The 12,972-nt window shown below is 33.6% G+C and overlaps 1 protein-coding gene and 1 pseudogene across 1 annotated transcript; one reads left to right on the top strand and one right to left on the bottom strand.

Annotated features, from left to right (window-relative positions):
• The first annotated feature begins 3,217 nt into the window (after window positions 1-3,217).
• LOC107962706 (leucine-rich repeat extensin-like protein 4) lies at window positions 3,218-5,153 on the top strand (annotated as a pseudogene).
• Window positions 5,154-5,329: 176 nt separating this feature from the next.
• On the bottom strand, window positions 5,330-7,899 carry LOC107962707 (acid phosphatase 1). Its single transcript, XM_016899187.2, has 3 exons — window positions 7,261-7,899; window positions 5,706-5,915; window positions 5,330-5,574 (listed from the first exon to the last, which is right to left on the bottom strand). Exons 1-3 carry the CDS (start codon window positions 7,656-7,658, stop codon window positions 5,397-5,399), a joined length of 786 nt encoding a protein of 261 aa, XP_016754676.1. The 5' UTR covers window positions 7,659-7,899; the 3' UTR covers window positions 5,330-5,396.
• Window positions 7,900-12,972: the final 5,073 nt, after the last annotated feature.

Genomic DNA, 12,972 nt, shown 5'->3' with positions numbered 1-12,972 from the left:
TAATTAACTTATTTAGGTTTCCAAAATTACTATTCTAGAAAAATTTTAATTTTTTAACTTTCTTTATATATTTTTTAGAATTCTTTTTGAAACTTTTAAAATATAATTTGGAATTTTTTTAGTAATTTTGGTGAGAAAAAGACCAATTTACTCATTTTCAAACTTAATAGAGACCAAAAGGGTATTTACACCAACTTATTTTTCAAATTATTCAAATTATTTGAACTATAAAATTCAACTCAATTCGAACTTAAAACTCAAATAAATGGATTCTAATAACTCAAAATTTAAAATTTTTTTAATTTTTTTTGAATTGAAATGAGTTTTGCTCACCCCTAATTAAAAAAGTTCTAATAGTAAATTGACCCTTCGGTTCATATTGGTCATTAATTTTTTTTTTCTTAAAGAAGTGTTTCTTAAAAACCTATAAATATATGGAATTTGATAAAAATGTATCGCATATTATGTTTTTATTAGGTGATATCGTTTGATAGTTTAAGATCATTTCTGGCCAAAAACAAAAGTGAAGACCAATTTGAGAATTTGGATATAGTTTAGGGGCTAATTTAATAATAAAACCAATTTGAAAAGAAATAACATGTATAAATTATAATGAATTATAAAAGCCCTTTGAATTGCTTTAATATACACTTCATTTTATTGTTTTAGTTCAGATCCTTCCGTATTCGACTCATATTAAATTTAAAATTCAATCCAATCCACAAGTTGCTTTTTGTATAAAAATAAGTACATTGAATTAAAGAGTAAATCGATTATTTTTATTAAAATTTCATTTATTTGTGTTGTTCAAAATTAATATAGTTTACAGGAAAAACATGCAATAATACATGGTATATTATGTGTGCCTAATTCTGATGTATTTTGATTAATTTTTAATAGTATAAATAGATAAAATTTGTAACAACAAAATTAATTAATTTCTTAATCTAATATACAATAATTAATTTAAGAAAATATAATCCAATCTAAACGTAGAACATATATTGTCATACAATTGGTGGGGTTGACTGATGAATCTTGAAGAATAGATAGGCTTCAGCTTCCTTTCAAAAGGGAAATAAATATTAGTATAGTGAAATTCATTTCTCATTAAAACCACATGCCTTCAAGTTATGTTATGAAAATGATAACATCAACCCACTTGAGACAAACATAAGCCTTCAACTACCAACCCCATTCATGTTCATGTAATTACTACTCATGCTGCTAATTACCAAAAACCCACCACTACAATTTATTTTTTATTTTTACAACCTATTTTTAATTAAATTAGCGTCAAAAATACTATAATAGTTAATTTTGGTATTATGCGTAAATTATGAATTTAATATTTGTATTTTAATTCTTATATTTTTTAATTTTTAATTATGAAATAAAAGGTAGCAATTAAATCCATTAAATTAATCCGTACTAGTAGTTTTATAATAATAAATTTAGTATTTATTCTCTAATCTTAAAATTTTAGTCTAAAAAAATTATTTAAAAATCAAGTTAGAAATACATATAAACAAAAAAAAAACAAAAAATGAGGGAAGTGAGAGGAATGGAAATGGAGACAAGTAGACATGTAATAATGGTAGGTGATGCACGTTTTGTAGGAGAAGAATAGAACATTAGATTCATTGGGTTTGGTATTTTAGTTGAACTCATCTGTCTAACCATGCATGCATGCCTCAACTGCTCAACTCTATTACTATACCATGATTTAAAAATCGATGATTCATTGTATAAACAAAATTTAGTGGCCAAAAAGGGCAATTCTTCATCCCAAATATTTAAGATGGCCTAACCCAAATGAAGGTAAGTGGCCCATTCCAGTAATTCCCTGCTGTTTTCCTTAACTGGTCCATGCAATTCCCTTCCTATTAAGACTCTTTAATAATATTTTCAATTTATAACTTCTTTATTTATATATATAATAAAAATTAATTTTAATTTTATAATATTAGAATTTATCATACCCATAACATAATAACATAATGATATTTCAAATAATAAAAATCACCAATAAATATTTATTATATAAAAAATATTAATTAAAAATAAAATATATTTATAAATATAAAAATATATAGTTACATATTTATTATTTTATTTATATAAACAAAAGAGTTTATTAATTAAAAATTTTGAAAATAATATTAAAACATTCAACCATCTAACTAAAAAAGTTGATGTATCATGTTATTCTAGCAAGAAGTGTTTTTGTTGTTTCTATCTTTAAAATCCACCTATTATCTAAATATGGAAAAAAAATGACTACTTTACTAAATATTTTATTTCAGGAAAAAAAATTTTAAAAGTAGCCATTCCCATTGTTTTACCAAACCCAACTGCCTTTTTCTTTTATTAATGATTAAACTAACTATATCCATAAGCAATAGATTCATTTAATATTAAACCTGCCAGCCATCGAACAACAATACATTCAAGCTGAACCTTTTCTATTCTTCATTTCGAGATTTTTAGAAATATGAATAATAATCCTAAAAACATTTAAAATAAAATTATATTAAGACATTAAAACAATAATTCATATCACTGGATTTTAATCTTTCATTCAACTTTAAAAAAAAAATGGTAATATCAAATAATAAATGGAAATATTTGGTGTGAAACATTAAATGTGAATGATTAGATTAGTAATATCTATGTATTAATCCTCTGCAATGACCTAAATGCTTCTTGCACCCACCTTATTGAGCCATGTGCCGTAACTCCAATTAACCGCTTTCCACCAACAAGCATGTAAAGCTGCAGCCATCACCCATCTCCATTATTCAAATCCAGGCGACTTGAGTAAATGTGTTTCAAACAATTTGCTGCCACCTTATTGGTATTCTGGACTGGATGGTAATCTAAGCTACGCTCCTTTTATTTCTTTTCTAATTATCAATCGTAACAAAATAGTTGTTTCATGTATACATATCGAAGGTTAAAGTTTTTATATGTCAATTTTAAAAATTTTTGCTATTAATTTGCTCATAATCAGAAAAAATAAAATTGAATAATTAGATAACTCAAAATAATACTAATAATTGGACAATTATTTTGTAATTTTTAATTTAGACGACAAAAAAATTTACTAATTAACTTACCCACGCCGCTGTTGTTATTACCAACATTTCAATAAATAGTGTTTTGTTTTTCCCTTTTTGGTTATTTGAGATTTGAATGTAAGCTAGCCATACAAAATGGAAACAAATGGTGCATGCATTTTGCTTTAGTCATTCACATTCACATGGAATTCTCCATTTTTCTTTCTTTGGATAAATGTTTGTGAACCACACTCCCACTCATCAGTCATCACACACGGAAGGGACCATTACATGTGAACTATTTTACATATGAATCCGGTCGTGTGTACTGGTTGGTTTGAGCCCAAACCTGAAAATGATGACCAAAATTGGTTCTATCTGTTTTGCATAATTTATTGATGGCGTTAAGCCTGTAGAACGCTCTGGCCTGTCTTACACTATAGGCATGGCCATGGATGTTGGCTAAGCAACTCATCATATTCATGAGCTCAGCGCAGCAACAGCCACCCTTTTCTGCAACATTAGTCTCTCAAGTCAACTTCTGCACAGGGAAAAAGTTACTCGTACAATACAATAGGTCCAACCCTATAACCAACCAACCACACATAAAAATAAATAAAGAAAGCATTCAAGAGAAATAAACCCCACCATGTACTCTCTTCAATGCAACACAGCCTCATTTGCACGACATTACAAGCAAACTAACCCCATCACAATAAGCATCTTACTGTCTTCAACATAGGGGGAAAAATGGGGATGTTATGGCTCCTTGCTTTTATCCTTTGGCAGATAATTCCGACACAAGCAGCTATCACTGTGGGAGGTGGTGGTGTTGGCATTAATATCGGCAATGCTGGTGGTGGCGGTGCAGGTGTTTGGATTGGTGGAGGAATCAACAACGGCCCAACTCCATCAAGCCCTTCAGTGTCAAAGCTCACCACTGCTTACACTGCTCTCAAGCATGGAAATCTGCAATCACAGATGACCCATTGGGGATTTTGAAGACTTGGGTTGGCTCAGATGTGTGTACTTATAAAGGGGTATTTTGTGCAGGCCCTGGACCATTTGTTGCAGGCATAGATCTCAACCATGCCAATCTGCAAGGCACTCTGGTTAAGGAACTCTCAGTCCTCACTGATATTTCAATCCTCCACCTTAACAGCAACAGGTTCTCAGGCACCGTTCCCGATACTTTCAAAGACCTTTCGTCACTTCAAGAGTTGGACATTAGTAACAATCGTTTCTCAGGTCCTTTCCCTGCAGTTACTTTATACATTCCCAATCTCGTTTACTTAGACCTTAGGTTCAACAGCTTCTCAGGACCAGTCCCTGAAGACCTATTCAACAAAAGACTTGATGCTATCTTCCTCAACAACAACCAGTTTGAAGGTGAACTTCCTCAAAATCTGGGTAATTCCCCAGCTTCTATGATCAACTTGGCTAACAACAGATTCAGTGGGAACATCCCAGCTAGTTTTGGCATAGCCAGTTCCAAGTTGAAGGAGATTTTACTGCTTAACAACCAGTTAACAGGCTGCATTCCACAAGGTATTGGACTGTTCTCAGAGATGCAAGTTTTCGATGTGAGCCACAACTCACCGATGGGTCATTTGCCAGACACGGTATCTTGCCTGAGTGACATTGAGGTTCTGAATTTGGCACACAATAAACTATCCGGGGTACTCCCCGATTTGGTTTGTTCTTTAGGGAGCCTTATGAATTTGAATGTAGCATACAATTTCTTCTCTGGGTTTAGCCAGGAATGTTCAAAGTTGTCGTTTAGGAAGGGAGGGTTTGATTTCTCGTTGAATTGCTTACCCGGGAGAGACATGCAGAGACCACAACCAGAGTGCTTGGTGATCCCTGGTGGGGGGTTGAGTTGTCTGAGAATTCCTTCTGCACAGCCTCTGGTTTGTGGGGCATTGCTTGGGAACTTGGAGGTTAATGTAACCTCAACATCTCCATGATCTCATCTCCTTACGTTACTAGTTTTTTAGTATAACAGGTTGGCCATAAATCCAAAGCAATGTTTTGCGCGCATTCAAACACTAATTCCATTTTTCACTCAGCAATTCAACGTTTATTCTGGTTTAAGATTATTATTTTCTGGTGTAGCGGCATCATGCTTCAAATTTTTTCCTTTTTCTTGTTTTGACAAAGATGATTTGAAAAGATTTTCAGGACAGGCAAAATCCATAGATCTGCAAGGCCCGCTTAGACTTGTAAGCCATCCAAGATTCTCAGAAAATAAAAGAAAAAAAAAACACTTGTTTAAGATAAACTAGTCATGAAATTTGCATGCTAGAAGTGAAGAATTACAACAAAAGGATTGCTTGTTTAGGCAATGTAATACATTGGATTTGGCAGCTTAAAGGAACGTTTAGCCACTGCAAAACCCAGCAAGTCACTCCATTGATCTCCAGAATTCCCATGAATCCTGTAACCTTCATTTACCAGAACTGATCTCCTCTCAGATTTGAATATGGTCGCTGGCGTCCCTCCATCTGAGGCTCCCCTGTACCATAACCAAAAATTTCATCACCCATTTCTTACCAAGTAATTTTGTTTAATTAAAAACTAGTCCTACGTAGTTTTCCATTGAAAAAGAACCAAAACGGGAACTGCTTGCTTGAAAACTAGACAGACCTCAAGATAAGCCCTTCCCAGCCAGTATACCCAGCTAACTCAAGATTTTTTCTGGTGTCATTCCTCTGATGTTCACTCCGGCCGGTAAGCACAAATATTTTGAACCCCATCTGCTTCAAGCCATTATACAATTTCAAACTCGATGGTATAGCTGGGGCCTTGGCTTCTGCCACCCATTCATCCCAACAGCTCTCGTTAAAAATTTCTGATCTACATTCATCACAAGATAGCTAAGCAACTTCAACAAATGAACACAAGCATAAAAATTTAGGACAAAGTAAACAGATTAAGCAATTTCTTTAAACATGATTCACCGTGCTCGTGTTTTTGCACAATGAAGTGTCAAATGTTCAGGGGAATCCTTTGATTCCCTACACTGAACTTTGCACAAGCCATAAGCACATTCAAAACTAGTAACTAGGATCATAGTATATTCAGATTCTTTCTCCAATGCCAAAACACAACCAAGTCGGATGAAATCATTTTCAAAAGCACCCAACACAGTTTAATCATCTATAACATGACAAATTGCCAATAGGCAAAAAGCTTAACTTAGATGTCAAATTTTCATTTTCGGCAAATGTTACCCAAAATCTTTCAAACCAAGGTTTTTGTTTTGTTTTGTTTTATCATGAACAAATCAATAATTGTTTAGTTTACAATACTGACGTTACAATAAGAAAATTCTAGCATAAGTAAAACCCCATATAAAGTTCTTATTTCAAACCAATGCATTGAAAATCATGAGAGAACGAAATTGCCAAGAAGGGTATTCAATACAAATGCATAAGTATAAATAACATATTATATAATCTTTAAGTCTTAACTAATTTTTCTTTCAAAAAAAAAAAGTCTTAACTAATTTTAAATAATATCAAAGGATATTAAGTAGCAAAATCACTTTTTTTAACCTCTAAATTTAGTCATTATATTCAAGAAAAAAGAATAGAGTATACAATAATTTTCAATTTCCTTACTCAAATATCCAATTTTAATAGGACAATGGTTGAGGTTACCTTAATAATCATAACTTAATGATCGCCTGATTCATAATCATATCAAAAGTTATCTTGCCAAGAAGAAGAGAGCATATCATGCATCCGATAGGGACTCTAGCATTATTTAATGTTAAAAATTTGCGACTGGTTTCCTCATTTATGGTTGACCAAGAAAGGCCATCTAACCTTCCAAGCCAAGACAAATCTGGGCGTGTGTTTTTTTTCTATACCATAAATCCTACCAAAAGCAAAGAAAACGCATTCATTCGAATCTTATCCGATTCATGGTGTTAAGAAAAAAAACGAGGACAGGGTTGACGTACATAGCCGAACCCGTGATTTCTATACCATTAATCCTACCAAAGCAAAGAAAGCGCATTCATTCAAATCTTATCCGATTCATGGTGTTAAAAAAAAACGAGGACAGGGTTGACGTACATACCCGAACCCGTGATTTCTATACCATTAATCCTACCAAAAGCAAAGAAAGCGCATTCATTCGAATCTTATCCGATTCATGGTGTTAAAAAAAAAGAGGGCAGGGTTGACGTACATACCCGAACCCGTGATCCCGATAGTAGGGTAAATTGGTCAACAAAGTCTCGTCGACGTCGAAGACCCAGGCGTCTTTGCCGTCGGATGCGATCTGGACGGTGGAAGCGTAAGCGAGGGAGTAATTAGCGACGACCTCGCAGTCGGAAGCGTAGCGTTGACCGGTCATATAAGCTCTGACGAAAGGAACGCAGCGGGAGGGGATTGCGGCCCAACTTCCTGCGTTATTGGTCTCGACGGCTAACTGCCAGCTGGCACAGTAAAGGTCGTCGTCAATGTTGGATCGAGGAACGCTCGTTGCCGTTGTCGGGAGGCGGATATTGGGTTCAAAAGAAGCCGAAGATTCGAGAACGGAGGTGGTGACGAGGAGTAAGAATAGGAAGGTTAGGGGCTGAGACGCCATTGGAAGTTGAATTCAGTATTTGAGGAGGGAGAGTGTTTTTTTTTCTTTTTCGTTACCTCTCCCAAGCAGTGGCTCATTGATTGTGAGAAAAAGTTTCTATAATTTATTGTGAAAACTGTTGGTTCTCTTCACATTTTAACCATTCATTTTTGGGTTAATAGTTTCCACATGAGTTTCTCCAAATTTACATAATTAGTAATTTGAATTTTTTTAGAATTCACTGTTTTTTGAATTTGTATTTCCTTCACCTAAGTTTGTATTTATGTACTAATACCGTTAATTTATACTCACGTGACACTGATAATTAATTTGTTGGTGACATGTGATAATTTTTTAGTATGCCCGTGATAAATAAATTTAAAATTTTAAAATAACTTTAAAATATATATAAATTAATAAAAAATATTTTTTTACAATAAGAATGAACTTAGACAAAAAAATTATACTCTTTTTTATTAATTAATCTATTTTTAATTTTTTTAATTGATACTCGTCACATGGCGTATTGAGAAATTGTTATATGTCATTGTTAGATTGACCATTAGTGTCACATCAGTATAAACTAACGGTATTAATGCGAAAGTACCAACTTGAGTGATAAAATATAAGCTCAAGTATCAACTAGGTACTTATGGACAAGTTTAGGGAGCAAACTACATATTAACCCTTCATTTTCCAATCATTGTTTAGAATTTGTATTTATGGTAAGGTTAAAATATGCTATTAGTCCCTATACTTGTATAAAATTTAGAATTTAGTCCCAATACTTTAAAAGTTAAAAATTCAATCTATACTTTTTCAATTTAAAAATTTTAATTCAAACATTATTGCTATTGATAGTTTCTGTCAAAAATTATCAATTTATCATGTTTATTTTCCTATCAATCATATGTTATGTCATGTAATTATAGTTTAGTAAAAAAATTCAAGTTGACAAAATTTTGATTGAAATACTTATTATTTTAGTGATTGGGTTGATATTTTAAAATGAAAAAGATAAAAAAGATTTAATTTTCAACTTTTTTAAATATAAAGATTAAAATTTAAAATTGATCAAATTAGGCATATTTTGTGCTGAGTTTAATAAATTATGATGTGGTGTGACGAGTGGTATCATTGGCCAACTTTCCCTTTCGTGATTTCTATATGAAGCATAACAAATAATAATTTGAAACGATCCTAGGCTATTAAGATTGAAACAATAGCTTCCGTAAATGCAAAAGCAACCTAGACACTATTGATTGATATTGAAAGTTTTTCAGAGTTAGGTTTGCAGTTCATCTATCAAATAAATTAGTAAAAAATTCATAAGAAATTTAAAAAATATAAATTCAATTGACTTTTTTTTTTGAATTAATACATCATTCAAACAATCATGTTAATATTAAACTTATCCATGGATGATATCAACTTGAAATATAAAATTAATATTTTATCCAAATATAACAAAATGCATTGTTGTGGGTGGTCATTAGTTTAACACAAATATTGTTGAGGACCTCATGGATAGGCGTCTAAAAAGAGAAACGCTATTAAAATCTCGATTTAGAAAGGAAATCAACCGTACAATTAATAGAGGCAGGGGTGCGGCTATTGTAAGGTTTTTTACCAATTTTGTCGTTCTGAATTTAATTATAAAAAATAAATTAAAAATTCCAAATATATAATAATAGAAACATGCATATTCGTTTCATAAATTATAATAACCAAATTAAATATCTAAATTAACTTAATATTTTAAGAGTTGGAAGAATTATTGATTGGGTAATCACAACCTTGGCTTTTACCCAAACATCTCCCATATATTTCTACTTTCTCAATTGCTCACATAATAAATATTTTTTTCTTGCTTATTTTCTGTCATTTTACCTAAAAAGCCTGTTTTTAAACATTAATAATAGAACTAGGCCGTTTATTAGGTTATTTACCGGATTAGGCTATTTTCCCTGAAAACGCTTTGACGTCAGCGCGCTTTAGTGTCCACATCAGCAAAACGCTCCCCCGGAGAAGCGTTTTGCCACTGTAACGGTCAAAAATTTAACCGTTGGCTTCCAACGGTCCAAAAAAATATATAAAAAGGCCCCCCAAATCATTTTTTCACACAAATCTCTCACAATTTCTATAATTCTCTCAAAATTCCTTTCCCTTCATTTATTTTTCACACAATTCTCTCATAATTCTCAACATTCTTTCAATATTCCCTTCAAAAATCTATCAAATTTCATTAAAATTTTCTCAAAATTCTATCAAAATTCTTTGTTTAAATTTTTTTGAATTTAATTTTTTTTTAAATTAAAAAAATCCAATCTTATTAGCAATAGCCGGAGAATTAATCCATCTCGATAATAAGCACATCTCCATTGATCAAATGACAATGGTAAGTGATAATTTTAAAATTTCAATACTATTCGATATTTTTTAATTTATGTAAATTTAATTAAATTTGCAATACTATTTGATATTTTATTCATTTATGCAATTATAATTAAAATTTCAATACTGCTTGATTTGTTTTTCATTTATGATGTTTGCATTAATTAATTTATGCAATTTTAATTAATTTTTTTATAAATTTTTATAATAGTTTGTAGATTAGGTGTTGCAATGCTACATCCGTAATATGTTTGGTCCATCATTGCAGTTGATCGAGAATTACTTGCGGGAAGCGGGATTTTGGCACGTGGCCACGATAGACCGGGGATGCAAGTTGGACCCGAAACTAATCAGTACGTTGATAGAGAGGTGGAGACCCGAGACGCACACTTTTCATCTTCCATGCGGAGAGTGTACTATCACTGTGGAAGACGTGGATTTGCAATTGGGATTGCTGGTGGACGGGTACGCAGTCATCGAGTCCGCATCATCTACTGATTGGGGAGTCGTATGCTACGAGCTTTTAGGTGTTATACCGGATAATATTAACGGAGGTCGAATCGAAATAGGCTGGTTACGAGACACATTCCCGGAGCTAAATAATGATTCGACTGAACTCGAAAGAATACGATATGCTCGGGAATACATTCCTGAGATGATTGGAGGTTATCTGATGCCGGACTTGTCACGAAACCTCGTACATCTGAGATGGCTGCTGAAACTCGTAGATTTTAGAGCATCTGGCGAATTGAGTTGGTCTGTCGTGCTGGCAACATTGTACAAGGAAATATGCGGGGCGACGCGACCGAACAAAACCAAAATAGGAGGTTGCCTATCACTACTGCAATCATGGGCACGGTTTCGCTTTCCATTTTTACGTCCTCGAGTAGACCACCCATATACATTTCCACTCATAACTAGGTAAATTTTATATTAGATTTTACAATTATTACGTAGATTTAGAATATAATTGTATGATAAAAATTTATTTAATTAGGTGGAACCATTCGACGAGTTATGTCGGAATACCTACCTCTCTCGAAGATATACGACTTCTATTAGACCAACGATCAGAAGCACAAGTAAGTATTAAATAAAATATATATACATAATAAAATAGTCGTTTCGTATTTAGTATTTAGTATTTAGTATTATGTATATAAGTAATATTTTTATCATGTTCATATAGTTTCAATAGACACCGTACGATGATCCGGTAATTCGGGCAATAATTCTTGATGAATTCTTTCAAAATTCAAATGTTTGGCATGTGAAGGTCCTATTGGTGAACTATGATACCGGGAGATGCACCAGTCAAATAGAGTATTGCGGAAATTTAGATTCTGAAAACAGATTCCCGTGGCACCCGAGGTGTTTGATGATGAGCACAAAGTCGACTTACAGCAACTGCATACGGATTGGCCAAGATTCTAGTCACATTATATCGAAATGTGGGAAAATCAGTATGATTATATACCTATTCGGGAAATGATCATTGTTTCAGAGTTAGCATACGTACCGGAATACATACCATGGTTTAGGATCCATGGCAAGCCATATTTATTGTCGGAAGAGGAAAGGCGATGACAAATTCGTGCCCAAAGAGAACAACAGGGCCCTTTAAATCCAAGAAGAAGGGATGACGACACAGACCTATCAATAGTGCCCACACAATCACTAGGCCCAACAGTTCAACTAATGACACCCATATCACAGCCTTTTCAGATTATGCTAGGTGCTTATCCTAGCCCTTATATGTATCCTAACCCTTATATGTTTCCTTTTCTTAGTCCTATGGCAGGTTGGAATCCATGGCCCGATCCATCTCCATTCTCGATTTCTTCGAGTCAACCGCCGATCTATAGGCCGCCGTCGCATGAAGGATCGCAGGAGGCACCATCGGGAAGCTCTTCTTTCTACTAATCCCTATCACCTTATAGGATTCAAACACCTCCGCCATGGGTGATGTAAACATCGCCGCAGTCATTATTCTATCAATGTGGGTCACCCTTCTAACACACGCAACCAGATCCTCTATCGAAGGAACCATAACCCCCGCCAGAAGCTGATCTAAGGAGGAATCCAATACAGACCAGTCGACGACCCTCATGTGGCACTGATTTCGACCGCCACGGACATTGATTTTTTTTAATATATTTGTACAAACTTTTTTACATTGTTTCATTTAATAAAATAAAAGTTCTTTTGAATAAGACAATTGTAATACAATATAGTTTCATTTAATAAAATATAAATAATACAACATAGTTTTTTATGACAACTATCAAGTATTTCGATTTGGACATGATCTACTTGTATGGCCTGGGTTCTTACACCATCCACACAACTTCTGTTGATTGGTTGTTTCTCGGATATCCATATTGGTACGTATTCTAGTCAAGCAAGGTCGACCATTTGGTTTGCGATGCAATTCTCTCTCCGGTAACAGCTTAAACGGAGCAAGCGATACAAGCAGCCACTTACGTTCATCTAGGATAGGTGGGAATACGTGTCTCCACACATTGTATATGGTTTTTAGTTTGTACACTTCTTCGACGTAGCTTATGGGATCTAGACGGAGATCCTGACAAGCTGCAATTACATAAGCGTATGGATAATAAAGTGCGTCAAACTACCCATAGTCGCAAGTCCTATTTTTCAAGTATACACGATTGCCCGTCAATAATACCTTTATGTAGTCTGTCAAACTCCGTCACACGAAACCATAGGTTATCTCGATCGTGACAGATTGTGTGCATGGTGTTCACCCGCGCCTTCGCTTGTTAATTTCTTACAATACTTTAGCGTACCATACATGGCTTCCTTGCATTTGGCCTTTATAACTCGTTGCTCGCTTTGGAAATAGTGCCGTTAAACAAAAATACGTCTCTCAAACAACCGATGTTATCGGCAAATGATGTGTTCCTTTTAAAATAGAATT

The sequence above is a fragment of the Gossypium hirsutum genome, chromosome A06 (assembly GCF_007990345.1).
Source record: "Gossypium hirsutum isolate 1008001.06 chromosome A06, Gossypium_hirsutum_v2.1, whole genome shotgun sequence".
NCBI lineage: Eukaryota > Viridiplantae > Streptophyta > Magnoliopsida > Malvales > Malvaceae > Gossypium > Gossypium hirsutum.
This window is presented reverse-complemented; position numbering and strand designations above follow the sequence as displayed.